We start from the raw sequence: 18,789 nt of genomic DNA, 5'->3' as shown, positions 1-18,789 counted from the left end.
CGAGAGTGTTGGCCATCATTCTGCAGAAAATAATATCTCTCCGGAGATGCATGCTGCATGTCCTGTGGAGACGGCGGCAGAGGCGGCGCAGATTACAATTCAGCCAGATCAGGCGAACATGGATACGCACAAGAAGAATGGTGGGTAATATTTAGCAAAATACATTAGTGACAAACATGGCTCACCCTACGGGTCCATCATTAACGCACCGCGCATTGCAAATAGGCCCAGGCATTTGTAGGCAACTTCTTACAATGATGAAATCCCTCTCATATGAAGTTTAGGACAATCGCTATTCAGCATTATTCCATCATTGCAGTAGGCTACATTATTACCATGGCCCAATGCAACCTTTTAAGAAAACACGTCACTCAACTGCAATGCAATATTTGGTGTCTGTTGGCATGCATATCACGCAGGTGCCTCTTTCCCATTTTCGCCCGTAACTTAGCCTACGGAAAAATCATTCTAATAATAGGCAATTCTTGTCATCATCATGTTCCTCCTCCTCCTCATGCCATTACTATGACGATGATAATACCACTACCACTAGCCTAGTAGTAGGAGTAATGATGATGATGATGATAATAATAATAATAATAATGATGATGATGATGATGATGATAATGATTATGATTATCATTAGGCTATTGTTATCATATTCATATTCCTACTACTACTAGCCTACTACTATGCCTAATAATATATATTTTCTTCTTCTTCTTAATATTATTATTATAATTATTATTAGGCCTACTATTATTATTACTATTATTAGTATTATTATTCACATTATTGTCATGGCAGCCTAGTGCTGGTAATCTAATGTCAATGTATTTCACAGGTACTGCTCACTGCCCTAGCCAGGCACCAAAGAATGGTGTGGAAGCACCCACGCACCCAGGATTGGTGGGAAAATATTGTGCCTGGATTTGACAATACCACCTTCATGAACAACTTCCGTCTGTCCTGGGATTCATATCATTATATGTGTCGTCGCCTTGGCCCTGTCATGGAGAGGCAGAACACAAACTACCAACAGGCCGTCCCAGTGGCCAAACGGATTGCCATAGCCATATGGAGACTGGCCACCAATGAAGTGTACAGGACTGTGGGTCATCTCTTTGGAGTTGGGACATCCACTGCTTGTAGTTGTGTGGGAGAGTTCTGCGATGCAGTGATCAAAGTACTGCTTCCAGACCACATCAAAACCCCTGATGCACGGAAGCTGAGGGAGATCTCCACGCATTTCAGCAACAGGTGGGGTGCACCTCAGTGCGTCGGTGCAATTGACGGCAGCCACATTGAAATAATAGCACCATCTGAATACCCCCGTGACTACGTCAACAGAAAAGGATTTCACTCAATCATCCTACAAGCAGTGGTCGATGGGAAGGGTATCTTTTGGGATGTGTGTGTGGGGTTCCCAGGGACTGTGCATGACTCACGTGTGCTGACCCAGTCTTGGTTGGGGGAAATGGTAAGTGATGGAGCCTTCTTCCAACAGAATATCTCTACCATCTCTGGGCGGGATATTGGGTAGTATTTAATTGGTGACCCTGTGTAGCAGAATGGATTATGGGGCACCTAAGTCTCCACCCCTTCCGGGCGGCTTATGGGGCTGGCAACGCAAAAACTTTTGACTGGGCTGTAATGGACTGATCAAAGCTATTTTCCGACCCACCTCGCATTTCCCCGTCGATCACACATATGCTGTGCCTCAGAATTAATAACAACCAATGGTGTGCTTGTTGACTTCACTTGGCAAGCGATTTTTGAGTTGTGTGTGTGCAAAAATATACAATTATTTGGACTACACAACAGACGTCGCATGTCCGACGTGCAGCCACTTAAGCCGCAGTGCAGCGGTAGGGTTGGCTGTGCCTCGGTTCACGTCAGATATGCGAGGCGCACGTGTAGTCTCTAACACAGTTTTGCACAAAAGCTAATATAACGTTTCTTGCGTGTTGAAAATGAGTGGTCTTACGACGCAAATCCAAACCTTTCAAATTCACTGTCATCATATGTGAAATCCGGAGCACATGCCAAACGGGATGAGGATTTAGCTTGGGCACCTAAGTCACGCCCTTCTACTTCCGATACATGGGGCAGGAGCTCGCAAAATTTTGAATGCGAGTCAACGGAGCGAGTCAAGCTAAATCCTCATCAAAACTGTGTTGGAGACTACACTTGCGCCTCGCATATCTGACGTGAACCGAGGCACAGCCAACCCTACCGCTGCACCGTGGCTTAAGTGGCTGCACGTCGGACATGCGACGTCTGTTGTGTAGTCCAAATAATTACATATTTTTGCACACTCATAACTCAAAAATCGCTTGCCAAGTGAAGTCAACAAGCACACCATTGGTTGTTATTAATTCTGAGGCACATCATATGTGTGATCGACGGGGAAATGCGAGGTGGGTCGGAAAATAGCTTTGATCAGTCCATTACAGCCCAGTCAAAAGTTTTTCCGTTGCCAGCCCCAGAAGCCGCCCGGAAGGGGTGGAGACTTAGGTGCCCCATTGAGGTCTCATTTGCCTCCTGAGCTCTGCGCTCAGTGATTGGATCCTGGAGTTGGCCGTAGGGCATTTAGGTAAGCACGGTAACCTGTCAGGTGACCGCCCTCTCCTCTTCCGGGTGTCCGGCTTTGTGTGGGTAGCAGGTAGCACGAAAGGTTGCTGTAGCTGCATCAGGGTGAGCGTAGGCTCCGACTGGGTGAGTTTTGTGTTTCTGTCGCCTTTTTTTTACGCTTCGGTGAATTTCGTTGATGTATTAGTGTTACATCCGCGGTTCTTTGTACTGTAGGTTGCGTCCAGGTATTGGCGAGTTTGGAACCGCATTACGTGGCGGGTGTGTGGCCACGCTCAGCTGATGCTTCTGAGCGGTAAGTTTCATATCCATGCGTCTGTTTAGTGGAACTTAGTTTTAGCCCCAAATTGAATCGTGTCTTTTGTTGTTTGATGCAGACGGCTTCTACCGACAGTTGTTGTCTCCTCTCCATCTCCGGCCGCAACAAGTTGCGAGCAGTTACCGCTCGGTATGTACAGTATGCGTAGTTACTGTAAACTTTGTTTTTCTGTAAAGTAGTAGTCTAAACTGTACATTTATCTCTAAACTTTCAGACCGTGTAGATTGCAGAGCCCAGCGTGTCTACTGCTTCCGGCTGCTGTTTTGTTCACCAAGGATTCACCCAAAGCGTGAGCTGGCTCGCAAGCCAATGTTTGCACACTGCATGAGTGAATGTGCTTATTCACGATAGTGCATGGCCCTTGCTTCGCTCTCTCGCTTCGTCCTCGTCTGCTTTGTTCCTTGTGACCCTCGTTGGCTAATCTGTGCCTAGTAGCGCTGATCTAAAACCCGGAGGATCCGGTTGGAGAGCCGGGTCAAGACCTCATCCGAACAGACCGGATGGCTGTCGTGCATTGACCCGCCAAAGGCGGGTCAGACGGCATTTCATTAATATGTCAACAAAATGGCAGTTACAGCGCGAGAAATTGTGAAACCGTAATATATCCTCTTTAGTTGACTACAACAGCCATTCTCTAATCTCCCTAGTGTGCTGTTCAGTCACGAACACTCACTGAGTAGGCTAAAACTAAACCAACTCCCGCCTCGTCATTCATCGAGCCTGTTTGATCCGTCCAGCCTGTTGTGGCCAATTGAGTCGCGGATCCCCGCTCCCTATGTGTGTGCTTCTGACTCTGTTGAGGTCTACATTTCTAAATGTTAACAGTGCTCTGCCAATGTTTAACATCTCAGTCTGTAGGCTACTCTTAGGGAAATTATAGTCTACAGACGTGACTCTACTATCACTCACTGCGTTACAGCGTACAGTCTTTAAAGCCACTGCTGTCACTCACTCCCCTCGTCCGAGTCACTCAGCAGCGGCGCCCTCGGCGACTCGGTGAGACGAATCCTGACTGAGTTGTTGGTAGCAGCGAATCCCCTACGGATCGGATCAACGCTTAAGTTTCGTTTTTGCCACGAGTGTGGGAGTCGCAAGGCAACTCGGCAGCGGAAGCGAGTGGTCATCTGCTGCTCGCCTCCTGACTGTCCCTGCTCAACTAGACTTCTGCTCCCAAATATTTGACTTTTAGTCTTCTTAAATACAAACACACACATTATTTATTGCAAAATCAGGAACATGCCGTTTTACTGCTGCCAAAGGCTGTTCGAGTTGTGGTTGCATGTTTAGTGAGGAGACCCAGGTGGGTCGGATCGCAGCATGAGTTTAGGAACTATGACATTCATAAAGTGAGTTTTGTTGATCAAACTGTCTTACTCTTTGATTTATCAACGTGAACTGATAAATGGAACAACAAAGGCGAGGCGCATAGCTACTTAACGGCAGAAACGTTTTAAAAAATACATTATTATTATTTGTTTTTATTCATTTTAAATAAGTGATCCGTGTGATCCGAGTGATCCGTCTAATCCGGGTACCCTCCTTGGAATGATCCAATCCATCCGGACGCCTCAAAGATTCGAGTTAAGCACCTCTAGTGCCTAGTGCATGCAGTGCACTTCCAAAAGAGCTCATCTTTATGTGTGTTTTTTCTTTTGTGTGCTTGCTTTATTTGCATGGCTTGCTAATTGCTTTCTGATTTGAGTTGCTTTATTTGCATGACTTGTTAATGTCATATGTTGCTTTTGCTATTTGTGTTTGAAGTTTCAGTTGCATGATTACTTTGTCTGTGAATATACTCCTCTCAGTGACCAGCACATTGCACACCTGCCCCTGGAAGACCCATCTACTCAAGAGTACAGTCCCTCTGTTGAAAGATAAGTGGCATTTGTTCAACATAGTGGAAGTGCATTTGTTTTAGAATGCCCGTGTAACATGGTGGAATTGTACTAATCAGTGTTTGTGGGTTTGCTCCCTCTCTTTTCAGCCAGGTGCTCTGGGCCTACGCGAGTGGCAGGACGAGTCCCCGGGTGGTGGATCTACTTCGGGTTGGTTCACATTTCGGGTGCCCCTCCCCCTTTCAGTTTCCAGCTTTGGCTGATCACTTGTGGTGTAATCAAATATACTGCTACTTTCCCCCTGTTGTTGCCCTGCCAGTCGTGGTAGGTCTCTGCCCTAGGCTAGTCCCCTTAATTCCCCCCCCCTTTTTCTCATACCTTGTGGACCTAGTGTGGCTACCAAAGCCAGCCTTGTAATAACAGGTGTGCAGTGTTGCTGGTGTGTGCGTGTTTGGTTGTGTGTTTGTGTGCATTGTTGCTGGTGTGTGCGTGTTTGATTGTGTGTGGGTGTGTGTGTGTGTGTTTGTCCTGTTGTGTCATTGGGGAGGTCCAGAGTTGGCCATCTTGGCCTCCGGGTAGTGACCCGAGTATTGTCTATGTCCTTTTGTCAAAGTTTAATAAATATCTCTTGGTGGAACTCACGTCTCTGTCATATCTAATGTATACGAACCTGTGTTGCCTGATTGGTACTTTTTAAGGGTTTACTTCTTTCTTCCTGTGGGCTAACCCCCCATAGGTGGCGTAGTCTGGTTGGTTCTAATTGTACAAACTTCCATTCGGTCACACCTGCATATCCATGGAAGCAGTGGCTGATGAAGCCCTTCTCCGATACAGGCCGACTCACACCTCAGCAGAGAACCTTCAATGCAAGACTGAGCAAGGCCCGTGCCATTGTCGAGACCACTTTTGGGAGGCTGAAAGGAAGATGGAGGTGCCTCCTGAAGAGGAATGATTGTCTACTGGAGCGGGTCAAGAAAATGACACTGGCCTGTTGTGTCCTACACAACATATGTGAGGAGAATCAGGATGCTTACCTCCTAACCAGGACCACAGACCACAATCAGCCAAGCATACGCCCACACCAGGATTCCGAAGAAGGGCAGCAGCCAAATGTTGATGATGTCCGGGCAGCATTGATGGACTATTTCAATAGTTGAAATTTACTATTTTCATTTCATTAACAGTGTCTTTTCTGTTTGCTTTTCTTCAAGACAATAGTGCAAAATATCTTTTTTGTGTTGTAACAGTGGCACGTTTATAGTTAATTAAATTCAACTCAGCTCTTGCACGACTACGCCACCTAGGGTGGGGGAAGACAACCTAGGAGTGAAATTACCCCCCAAATTAGTAAACCAGGACACAGGTTCGGAGCGCTCTTAGGCCAGAGTCAAGTTCGTGTTTATTCTCTTCTCACAAATACAATAGTAATACAGATCAATAGAATATACATCAGGTCATTGAGGTCAGGTGTGCAAATATGCAGTGGTGATGCAAGGGACAAATAGTTATACATTAGAAAATACAATATGAATGAATTGCATTCGACAATATTGCACTGATCCCTATTAGACGCCCACAGGCGGGTCGTTATGTGGAGCAATATGGCCACTGGCCACACACACACACACCACGCATACACACGCACGGCACCTGTGCGAGAGAGGAAGGGGGGGCTACACTCAATCGTACGAACCGCCCCCAATACGGGGGAGACAGGGCAATGGTGTCACTCTTAAAGGGGGGGGGGGGGGGGGGGGGGGGGGGGGGGGGGGGAGGGGGGGGGGTGGGGGGGAGGGGGGGGGGGGGGGGGGGGGGGGGGGGGGGGGGGGGGGGGGGGGAAGCTAGGCTTAGGCTAACCAATAGCAGCACGGTTGAAAAGGGATAGTTAAAGACTAGGGAAAAGGTCACAAAATAAACACACACAACACAGATAGGCACACAAAATAAAAAGAAAACACACATCTACTACTACTACACGCAGCAAAATAGTAATAGTCACCCAAGTGCACACAGCAATGGAAAAGTGAGGGAATCCACCACCCGAAGACCGGCGCGCTATGGCAACTCCATACCTATCCAGGGAGGAGAGAAGAGAGAGACACTCAATAGCGAGAATGACACATACTAATGTATTACACAATTTGCATACACAGTGATGACTAGATGCAACTTAACTTTTGTATAGCGAGAGAGGGGAGAACTACACCGCCGTAGGTTGACTGAAGGGGGTGTACACTTGCCTCCGGTGCCGTGCCTAGATGACAATCACACACGCATACAGACGCACAGACACACACGCACTCACAACACACACAGGTAACTAGACCTGCGCAGTGCGCAGCGAGGAGGCTGGCGTCCCAAGAAACGGGCCAGAAAATAAATATAATTAAACCAAACAAACGCAGGACGAGCAGGGGGAGCCAGTCGGAACCGGCGCAGAGTGTGACGGCAACAAAACAGCAACCTCCGAGGAGTGCAGCCAGCAATCCCACGGCGTCAGAGAGGCACCGCTAACCCGATCATGGACCCGTGGTTCGGAACAATCGCAATTTGGACCACACACATCCACTGACTGCAGTCAGATACACAGGGGCCAACCATTGTAGCCAATCCAAAGCCAGCGTAAGCACCACGAATCAGGCCCGCCACAGGGCACAGATGATGGGGCAACACACCAACCAAGGAGGTACACACTGGTGCAGTATAGGCAGCGCGAAGTGAACGCCAGTTCACAGCAGAGTGCAGTTCCACGCAAGAATGGCTGAAGGTACCAAATCTACCAGATAATGATCACGGCTAGCAGCAGCTCACACGCCAGCCGGCGTCCTTTGCCGGCAAAACAACAGCGGGGCGGAAAGAGAGACCCACGTCACGTCCAAAAACTACATTTATCAACATAAAAGTCCTGCCAGTAATGGGCCAGCCAATCAGACAAAGGGCCAAAATCGGTCAGATTGAGGGGTGTAGACCAATCTGTCACATGCTTATGATGAGTGTGGTGCAATTGAGTTGTTTTTGTCTACACAAAAACAGTTGTTTTTGTTTACACTTCAACCGACTGTTTGGTGACAGTAAAACAAAAACAGTAAAAGTGAAAAAGAAAAGCCGCTACTCTTTCATTTTCAGTCTATTCCATCTAAGTAACTTCACTGAGTAAGAGGTGTACAGTTACTATAGAGCAGTGTATTTGATTATGCACGGGTTTAGATCACATTTGGGAGATTACTTTAGGTTTCTAGGGGTTTCAGTAAGAACAATGTTTAGCCAACTCATAAGGTACAGTGTAATAAGTGCTGTAATGACTATGTAATATGTCCTAGTGGTGTACCTACACCATATATTGACTTCCTTTCCTTACTTTGTCAGTAACATTGCCACCACTCCATTACATGGATTACTATTTATGTGTCAGAAAACTGGTTGTGTGATTGCCATCATACATTAACAAGGTGTGTAACATGATTATGATCAGAAAAGTGACAGAAACAACACAATTATCTGAGGACAAGCTGCTATGGGAATAAAATATCTTGCCTGCAGACCCAAAACATGACCAAAAATCTATATAGCCCCTAAAGGTATAAGCCTAAGGTGTAAGTAAATATTGTACAGACATTAGCAAATAATGCTGTGCAAAAATACAATAGTGCCATTCTGTTTTCGAGGCAGTGCTTTATTTCCAGGTGGAGTAGCCTGTATGCATCTGAATGCCATACCTCCATCATACACAAATACCGCATTAAATAAAGGCATGTTCAAATCATAACACCTGAGATATATTCTAGTAAGGGGAGATAGGACAGGGACATAGAAATTAACGGTGAAGATTCGTAACGCAAATATGGCGTCTACCCGCACATCTCCCGCCTTTCTGGTAACAAGAGCCAATGTGCCTGCTGAGCTGCGTTGACAGTGATCCAATCATCTGGCTGCATCGGCGCACGTGAAATTATGCACATGCTCAGTTGTGAAAAGCCGTTGCTCTCGTGCCGTTATGGAACTACTGCGCCTGCGCTCTGTCAAAAAAAACCGTGAGAAAAGTGGCTTAAAAAGCTTTATTTTGACTCGTATGACACAACCAAGTAGTCTAGGTTGATCAGTTTTTCACGGTCGTTTCAACCATATGGTTTTCACAACCACTGGGTTCCCCTCCGTCCTATACTCAGTTTCCCCATTCATTTTTCCCATTGACTCTCAGATCTGGTCTACTTAATCGCGAAATAGCACCCCGGAGGCGTCACCAAGATGGCCGCCATATGTCCCCTCTCATTCTAGAATCTCTCTGATAACACGGCTTACAAAATAGAAACCAAAATGCTCTTTTTCAGGAAAAGGTGAAAATAAAGTGCTCTGTACTGCAGATAGAGAAATTATGTATGTGACAAAGAAACAAAAACAAAGTAGGGCCTACTTCACTGGCCCTGGCCCTGGCCCTGTACCCCCCTGTTGGCAGTCTCTATTGAGGACACTAGCCTCTCCATAAGCCCCATTAGAGCGGTGTTGGACTGCTGCATGTCCTGCAGCATTCGCTCATCCCGCTCCTCTTCTCTTCTGTTCCTCTCAGCCTCCCTCTCCTCTGCCCTCGCATCCGTCTTCTCCATGTAATGAAGAATGTCGTCCACGCTGTTTTGTCTCTTCCTTTTTCCTAAGTAATAAGAGGGACATGTTACTACACACAAGGTCATGAGAAGAAAGGAGCTCAGTACCCCATTGGCATCGGTTGTCATTGTGTAAACAATAATGTGGTAGAAAGTGTGGAGGAAAGCGTGGAAGAAAGACACCTCTGAAGCAGCTACTTACCCTGAAATGTTTGTCTCGGTGGAAGAACATCTTGCTCGGAGTCAGAAATGTTAGTGTCAGTCCCCAACGATCCTAGGCACAATTAAAACAAGAAAACACATTCTCAATATGGTTACAATCTTAGCAATCCACCCCACACATCCATCCATCCAGGTGAGATTTGTCTTCAAAACAGAAAGGTTAATGTGAAACGACTTTAGAGAATATTGATGGAGTTAAAGGGACACTCCACCCATTTTGCATTAGGCTTTCCATTGATAGACAACCAGTCATACTTTTGAATGGTCTTTCAAAAATCTCTCAATTCCCCCTGAGATTGGAGAAATCCACATTCATCTCTTAACACTTCCTATGTCAATGATGTAAAAATGGTCATTTTGCATCATCGACATAGGAAGTGTAAGAGAGGTGGATTTCTGTTGAGACTACAAGCCTTTTTCCCACCTTTTCAACCCCGCCCATAGGGGGTTGGACCTAATGCTCTAACAGACCTATCACAGATCAGTGTCCCAGTGCTTTTGAAATCACTGGCATTGAGGCTCCAGTAAGCAGTGTTGCCAGATTGGGCTGTTTCCCACCCAATTGGGCTGCTTGGGATGGCCGTCTGCGGGTAAAAATGGCATTTTACAGGAAAACTCGCCCAATCTTTCCCATCGACATCAATAGAATTGGGCGGGATTTAGTGCTTCCAGGCGGGTTTTGAGCATTTTTTGGGCTGGAAATCATCAGCCTCATCTGGCAACACTGCCAGTAAGTCACTGGCATAGCTGGAAAGGAGAAGCTGGAGCACACTGCAGCTTAGTTTTCAAGACTTTATTTTGTGCACACACCCGACCAACGTTTCGGTGTTGCTACACTTTCTTCAGAGTCAAATGATAGCAAGAGAGAGACACACATTTCAGGACTTGACATGCACAGGTGATCCCACTTGGTTTGGCTAAATTGGTCTCATCTCATTGCAGGTAATTGACCCCACCCCCCAACACCAGGACAAGATTGCAGACAATTAGACAGAGAGGCTTTGTGGAAAGGCATTTTGGATTCATACTCTAAATTCAGTGGAGCCTCAGGGCATAAATGAGGAACACAATATGTCTTGCTCGCTGTTACAAATAGTTCCAGCAACGCGGCTGTATTGTAGCTGTGGTTTTATTGACAATGTTCTTTGTGTATTGTTTTTTTCACTTTTTTATTTTGTTTTGGGAAGTTGGCAAGCTGTCTAATTGTCTACAATCTTGTCCTGGTGTTGGGGGTGGGGTCAATTACCTGCAATGAGATCAGACCAATTTAGCCAAACCAAGTAGGATCACCTGTGAATGTCAAGTCTTGAAATGTGTGTCTCTCTCTTGCTATCATTTGACTCTGAAGAAGGTGTAGCAACACAGAAACGTTGGTCGCGTGTGTGCACAAAATAAAGTCTTGAAAACTAAGCTGCAGTGTGCTCCAGCCTCTCCTTTCCAGTGATGTCTGTCCCACTGTGATGCACTTGCAAGCAGGGTTGCCAGATGAGGCTGATGATTTCCAGCCCCAAAAATGCTCAAAACCAGCCTAGAAGCTCAAAATCCCGCCCAATTCTATTGATTTCTATGGCTAAAATTGTGCGGGTTTTTCTGCTAAATGCCATTTTTACCCGCACACGACCATCCAAAGCAGCCCAATTGGGCGGGAAACAGCCCAATCTGGCAACACTGCCTGCAAGATGAGGGAGGGATGATGCATAGAGTCCCAAATAACTGGGTGTGGCCTGTGGAACTTGAGCATTGCAGTGCATTATGGGGATTGTTGTCACAAATCCAAAAGCACTAAAAAGTCATTTTCTGCCTTTTCTTGGCCAAGAAGGCACCAAATTAGAAATGTATGTTACTATTCTACTATACATATGACCCACTTTCAGTAACATATTCATGTCTCCACCGGTGGAATGCCCCTTTAAGTGAAACAGGGATTAAGACCATGTTGACCTGGTGGAAATATGAGGACCAGAAGGGTGTAGATACCCCACCCCCTACCTGTAAATGTAGTAGGCCTAATACAACTGCATCTATACAAGTTCAGACTGTCATGTCATTCAGGTGGTTGTGTACCTAGCCTAACTGAGGATGACAGAGATGTAATTTGATAGCCATATGGCCCCATAGGTGGTCATTAGATGAACATGCAGGGCTGTAAATGAACTTGTTTCATCACAAGCGAATTTGGTAGGCTACGCCTGAATATTAAAACTGGACACTTTGTTCAATCTTACTCGCCACGCATAGGCCTACATTCACCATCAATTCAAGTGGCAAGCAAGCATTCTTTTCTAACAGCCAAACAGACTTTTCACCAGCATTTGGCAGGTTGGTTGGAGTGAAATAGCCCTGTTCACAATATAGATCTATGTAATACACAGTTATCTTTTTATATGAATACAATTGTGTTTCATTGTGCGGGCAAATGTGTAGGCCAACGTGTGTGTGCGCATTTCTCACATGAGCCCCGGACAATATTGGAGCAGCGTGGCTGAGATGGTGTGAATGTGAAAGCGTGTATTTGTAGGCTATGTATTTTGAAGGCGCGTTGTTGTTCTGCTAGCCTATGTAGGCTTTATAATGTATAGGCTATTGTATTTGTATAGGCTATTGTAGGCCCGTGTAAGACAATTTCAGTTAAATGTGACTCAGTTACACAGCAAAATAATATGGCTACTTATATAGAGTGAAATGATGATGCCAACGCCACAATTGATGCATTTAAGGACATGACAGCTAGGCATATGTGGAAAGAGCAACGTGAAAGGCGTTCATTTTATTTCCTTGCACATTTCATGACACGAATCATTTCTTATGATGTAGCAAAGCCAATCCAACAGTGGGACCAGGGTTCACGTTAGCCGGCTGTGGCCGGACATTGGCCGTTTGCATGCATGAATGACCGGCAAAATAAAATGTTCCCGGACAAAATGTCCGACAAAAATGACAGCAAATAATATTAGTCAGTAAATAATATTAGCCCATTTTTAAATAGGCCTTCTTAAAGTTACAAAACACAAAACTGAACAAAGCTGAAAATATTTGAATAGCCTATGTAACTGAACTTGTCATAAACAGCACGCAATATTGCTTGCGCTCTCGTCCCCACCGTCGTTCTCCCCAATCACGTTATGCTTATAATCCCTTGACTCACACTGGCTGCTGTGCTGTCGAGGAACGATTCCGTTTTTTTGTAGGCTATTTTTACCAATATATCAGTGAACACAACAAAGGGCATTCCATTTGCAAAACCGTTTCATGCCCAGTTGCGAAGTCAAGCCTAACGGTTGGGGACTCAATGGCATGCGCAGCATCGCCGCATCGAATCACTTTCACTTTTACCTCTGCTGAAAAATGGTGGTGGATCTCCAAGTAGGCTACAGAGGGTGAAGTTAAACATTCCAGAGAACGATGGACTCGCGAGAAGTCCCAGTGAAAGTGCATGCAGGGCTTTATAACTGTTTTCACCACCGACCAAAACGTGTAGCCCATAGAGCATCGTACAGAACGTGTCAATTCCATTACTTTCGAGAGCGCAGGAACACAACGCAATATAATTCAAATTTCAGTAGCGTCGATACCATTACTGTAGGCCTACTATTATAGGCATCACCTCGTTACCCAATTTGAGTAGGGAAATGCTCTTCGGGTTTGCTGATAAAACACACAGTTTGAGTTGATAATTTAGGGATCTGCGCACAGCACGTTGGCTGGCTGTTTTTTTCTCTCTTTCAGTTCGAGCTCTCGACTGTGTGAAAGAAAGCGCGTTTACTCCCCGGCCCGTGCGCACAAGCAGGGCTCTAAATTAACACCAGACAACTGGCCAAATGTTAGTGAAATTTAAGTTTTGCTGGCAGAAAAGACCAATTTACTACACTTTGACCCATTAGGGAGTGTGTGTTTGTGGAAAGGTCCGTTAGATATTTCAAATGTCCGGTATTCTGCAGTACAGCCGGCCACTTGTCCGGCCAGTAAGAATTCTAGCGTGAACACTGAGTGGGACCTAGGTTTATGTCGCCGTATTGACTAAGCCTAGAGTTACCTGTAGCACTGGCTACTGTAGCCTGTAGGTTAGACGGACCCTTGAGCCATCAACCCACGCATTCCAAAACGTCATTATACGTGTGCGTGTTGAAGTAAGAACTTACCGATATCCGAGCGTGGTGTAGCAGGCCGTGATGTGGCTTCAATGTGTGCTTCAATGGCTGCTGCGGTGGCACTGTTTAGGGAGCCTTCCACCGAGTTGGCTGGCCTGCACCCCATCACAGCATCCAACATTTCGTAAGACTCGTCCAACTCCGGACGGCTGTTGCCGCTTTTGGACAGGTCTCTTTTTGTGTCCCGGTAGTCTTTTTTGAGTTTCTTTAATTTGTTTACTATTTGGTCACTTGTCCTGCTGAAACCAAGTTTCCGCAGTTCATCCACCAGCTCCCCGTATAATTTAGTTTTTCGGGTGCTGGTTTCAAGTTTGGCCTGGAATTCGACAGATGTCCAAATGGCCAGCAGGGCTTTAGTTTCCTCTGCTGACCACTGCACATTTTTCTTGTGAGCGTCCGCCATCATTCCAAACATGAACATAAACAGACCCGGTGTGGTAATTATTCATAAGACCCCGGATGACCTGCTGACGTCTGCGTTGTCGTCATGGTTCGCGGAGAAAAACCAAGTATTTTTCGGTTCGCAAGGCGAACCAACTTTCTGGTTCCCGAACGCCCAGATTTTTGGCGTGAACACGCCGGGCGGTGCCAGAGTAGGTGCGGGAACGGACACCGGCTTGGTTCTCAGTCGGCCTGAATGCGCTAAGAGAGGGTGGGGTAGAGACTTTGAGGGCGCCAAGAAGGTTGTCCTTTCTCATATTGAGGGGTGAAGGTGGTGGTATTGCAGGGGTAGGGTGCTAACGAAGGGTGTCCTTTCTCACGTGTGGGTGTTGGGGTGGTTGTGGTATTGGAGGGGTAGTGAGGGCGCCAACGAAGGATGTCCTTACTCACGTGTGGGTGTTGGGGTGGTGATGGTATTGGAGGGGTAGTGAGGGCGCCAACGAAGGGTGTCCTTTCTCACGTGTGGGTGTTGGGGTGGTGATGGTATTGGAGGGGTAGTGAGGGCGCCAACGAGGGTGTCCTTCCTCACATTGAGGGGGTGATGGTGGTGCATTTGGAGGGGTAGTGGGGGCGCCAACGAGGGTGTCCTTCCTCACATTGAGGGGGTGGTGGTGGTATTGCAGGTGGGTGGGCTACTCCTCACATTCAAGTGAGCGGTAAAAGGCTTGGGCCTCTGCTGGCAAGAAGTTGAGCATTGTCATGAGGTCCCGATGCTTTTCCCTCTTGATTGGCAGTGGGTCCTCATAAGCCCAAGCGTATGATGTGGCGAATGAGGGAGATGAAGGGGTACCATTCCTCTTTGGTTTGGTGACGAGCCAAGTCTTCCACCCCTCGTACTGGTTGTGGCTTCCTTTGGAGTGTACACACCAGGGATCAGAAGCTGAAATCAAAATTCAACAAGTTCAATAAGAATTATCGTACTTCACACACCCATCCTCATCACTGTTGATAATGTAGTGGACCCCCCATTTTTGTCTTTTTGTTATTCCCTTATCCTCATTCTGTCTTTTTGTTGTCCTATCAGAAGTTGTGTTTTACTTTAATCGTGCTGTTGCACGTTTTCACCAGTAGATGACATCATAGGACCAGCCTATGAGTTCAGTAGCCTAGCCAGTGACTAAGGTCACGCGAGAAGAACGAAACCTAGAAGTGACAGTTGTTGTGATCCTGAAGGCAGCAGTTACGCTGTCAGCTATACGTTTTTGTCCTGAGAAAGATATGTAATAAACCGAAAAGAACCCATCGAAACTCAACACACACTTGAGGACATTCGTTCATTTAAGTGTGCAACAATAACAATAAACAAATTATTATTTGCATACATTATAATAAGGTATTATTTATTATTTTTAAAACCTAATTTTACCTGTCACTTTCAACCACATCACTGATGTGATGAGGAAGCCAGGTGGACGCCTCAGGGAGCTGCCTGAAGTCTGCACACTTCATCGTGATTACATGGAATGGCTGCTGTACTCTGGCTTCATTCGTCATGGTGACAACATGACTGGGGGTGTGGAGAGTGGTAACCTTCCGTCTCTTCTCCAGGGTGGCAAAGGAACGGTAACAAGGGAGAAAGGAGTGGCCAGAGACCATGAACTTCTGCTCAATTTGACTGAAGTACCTTCTGGACACGAGCAGGGAAATCAGATTTAGCAATATCCAGTTATTGTTTTGTCCACAGCATCTGTCACTATAAAGTATGAGTTTACGTTCCATTCCCTCAACTAAGGGAGAGAAGGACATCTGTGCCCATTTAAGAAGACAGCTTGCCACCTCCACCGAACCTCTATGTGCAATGCCCTCATGCCAGAGGCACATTGTTGGTGGCTTGTTTTTTCCCATCTCCTGAATGCAAAGATTATAGTTTGCCAACTGTCTCTGATAGTACACATTGGAATGGGTCAGATTTGGTGTGAACATCACCCCCTGCATGTCAAAACAAACAACGTGACAATCGTCATTGGCTCTCGCCCATTCAATATCACCCTGCAACTGGGTATATGCACTTTCTGCCTTGCGGTGATGAAGCTCACTCACAGCTGCTATTCTTGCCCTTTCCTCCTGTGTCGATGCTGAGGATAATTTTGTGAAGAAGGCATCGCACTTTGAACAAGTGTCACTTCTGGGCTGGCCAAACCTCAGATTCATCTGGTTGAAAATGTCTCTGTACACCCAGAACTTTGCCGTGGATGTTGGTGCTGCTTCTTTGCAGTGTTGCCAATTTAGCGACTTTTGGCCACCTCTGGCGACAAAAAAAATCTTCTAGTGACTTAGCGACTTTTCAGGCTCAATCTGACCGAATCTAGCGACTATTTCGCTCGTCTTGTGAGAGGCAAATCAGTCTCCCTCCCAACGACACCACACAATGCATTTTCAGTGGCGGGTAGAGACAGACGTGACACATGATGCACTACGGTGTGGCAGCTTCTGTGATACGCACTGGAATTCTCATACACATATGCATCTGCTTGCATGGGGCTACGGCAAGCGATATGGGACAAAGGTATGGCAGGAACCAAATGTCAACATAAATCGAGATTACACAATCTTCGATATGGTCACCAAATGTTTTGGGACTGTCATTTATGTTATGCCTACAATTTGAAATTAGATCAGTCTTGTTGTTGCACAGGTGTATTTGATTTACCTCAACTGTACCCTGCACTTAATTTCATTGCGTATCACAGAAGCTCCTTGGGATATGCATACCAGTATGACAAATTTAAATGAGCACTAGCAGGCTGGCCGCACCGACCGCAGTGAATCCTGGGCACTGGCGACAAAAAACTCATCTAGCGCCTTTAGCGACTTTACTCTGCATCTGGCGACTTTTTAAAACGTGCATTTTCCCACATAATTCTGACTCTGCGCCGCCGTCAGAAGCGTTTCCCACGGTTAAGCAGGGCTGCAGATTAGCTCTGATCTCCAAAAAGTAGCTAGCACTGCCCCTTTGTACTGTGGACGAAGGCATGTGGGCACTTTTTCTGTAGATCAGCGCGCATACGTAACGTCATGACGTCATCTAGCGACTTCTAGCGACTTTTCAGCAATCCCATAGCGACTTTGGCTGATTTTCTTTTGGCAACAACATGCTGCTTAGATTCAGTTCAGGGCTCAGGTACTCCCTCTCTTCATCTCCCTTCATCCTTGAATAGTGGTTGGGCTGTCGCGGGAAGCTCAAAATGTGGGTCTTAATCTCCTCCCTCACCGAAGGATGAATGCTGTGAGGCCTAAAAATGCGCACACACACACACACACCTTAGAAACATGGGCAATAGAGATAACTAAACAAACCATACAACTAGACAAAATTAAGCCAAACCATTGCCATGACACCTTCCCTTTCATATGAAAAAATAAGGAAAGCTAGGGGACTTACAAGATTTGTTTAACATAATTTTACCTGTTCTTATGTTTTCCTCTCAAATCCTCTAAAGGAGTCCTGACCTGACCCGAGCCATCAGCCTGACAGCCCAACTTCTCTTGAATGACCTTTAAATAAATAGTAACTTTAAGTAAATGTATCATTAGGGAAGAATGTTAATGTCATGACAAGGATTTACTAAAATGATAAGTAGATATCACTCTGCAAAAAAAAACTTGCCTGAAGGCGACTGTTGGTCAGACTGAATGTCTGCTTACACACCGCAAGCCTTTGGCCTCCTTGTTGTATGAAGTACTTTTTCATTGGCCACCTCTGAATCAGGCGCACGTGGTCGCCTACGACTCACCATGTGCTAGAAAGAAATAAGAATACATTTACCCCACTGCATGTGTCTCTGTTTATCCCATAGGCCTACCCGCCTATTTGTTTTAATCTTTTTTTTTTCTCCAGAAAAACCAGCATGTCTGCCTTTTCAGGCCAATCTTAAACCAGCATGAACCACATGGTTTCACATGTTGGAAATGCACATGCATGTATCATTTTATCTACCTGAATGTATTTTCTTTGACAACCCAGTTCATTATGTGTACAAGGCAGAATTTTTTTTGAAACTTTTATGGAAAAAAATGTGCTGAAGCACCAGAACCATTTGTTTTCTTCCTGTTTAGGCCTATTGGGGAATGTTGTGGGGTTGAAAACAACAGGCCAATGGTTAAATTATCATTAAATTGTTCCAATACCAAGAGAAGGGGTGTCTACATTACCCCTCTGCCCTTTAGCAAATGAGAAAATTAGCTTATTACGTGACGTGTATAGGCTATACACATTGACAGTAGATGGATACACTGATATACGACATGCTGATTTGTCCTAACATGAAGGAAAAAGCATGGCTACAACTAGGCTCTGATAACGTGTTGTTGTTTTTGTTTTTTTACACCATGTTGACTGCTATCTATCCACTTCTCAACAAGGAACCGCTTACCTGCTCCAAACCCTGTTGTCTCTCGTAAGGCACGGCATAGAACTCCGTGAAGAGCTGCAGTTTCCTTTGGTCCGTTAGGGATGAACACTGCCTGGGACACGTCTCCTTGCAGAATTTGCCCTAAATAGAATAGATATCACAATGACATTAAAGACACTTTAAGGTTTACACTAATATAATGTAGATTAGAATATATATGATCAACGGCTATGGGTTGGCTGCTATTAGCTAACTAGTCTCTAGCTGATGGTGCTAGCTAGT

At 45.8% G+C, this 18,789-nt stretch overlaps 1 protein-coding gene and 1 long non-coding RNA gene across 2 annotated transcripts; one reads left to right on the top strand and one right to left on the bottom strand.

Annotated features, from left to right (window-relative positions):
• The first annotated feature begins 2,526 nt into the window (after positions 1-2,526).
• LOC134466292 (uncharacterized) lies at positions 2,527-5,377 on the top strand. The gene is made up of 5 exons (XR_010038265.1): positions 2,527-2,718; positions 2,809-2,887; positions 2,970-3,040; positions 3,126-3,200; positions 4,717-5,377. It is a non-coding gene; the product is annotated as an uncharacterized LOC134466292 (long non-coding RNA).
• A 3,660-nt stretch (positions 5,378-9,037) lies between these two features.
• LOC134465978 (zinc finger and SCAN domain-containing protein 29-like) lies at positions 9,038-14,117 on the bottom strand. The gene is made up of 3 exons (XM_063219875.1): positions 13,706-14,117; positions 9,547-9,618; positions 9,038-9,391 (listed from the first exon to the last, which is right to left on the bottom strand). The coding sequence occupies exons 1-3, from the start codon at positions 14,115-14,117 to the stop codon at positions 9,159-9,161; spliced, it is 717 nt and encodes a 238-aa protein (XP_063075945.1). The 3' UTR covers positions 9,038-9,158.
• Positions 14,118-18,789: the final 4,672 nt, after the last annotated feature.

The sequence above is a fragment of the Engraulis encrasicolus genome, chromosome 16, assembly GCF_034702125.1.
Source record: "Engraulis encrasicolus isolate BLACKSEA-1 chromosome 16, IST_EnEncr_1.0, whole genome shotgun sequence".
In the NCBI taxonomy this organism is placed as follows: Eukaryota; Metazoa; Chordata; class Actinopteri; order Clupeiformes; family Engraulidae; genus Engraulis; species Engraulis encrasicolus.
Note: the sequence above shows the minus strand (reverse complement) of the source record. Positions and strands in the feature narration are given on the sequence as shown.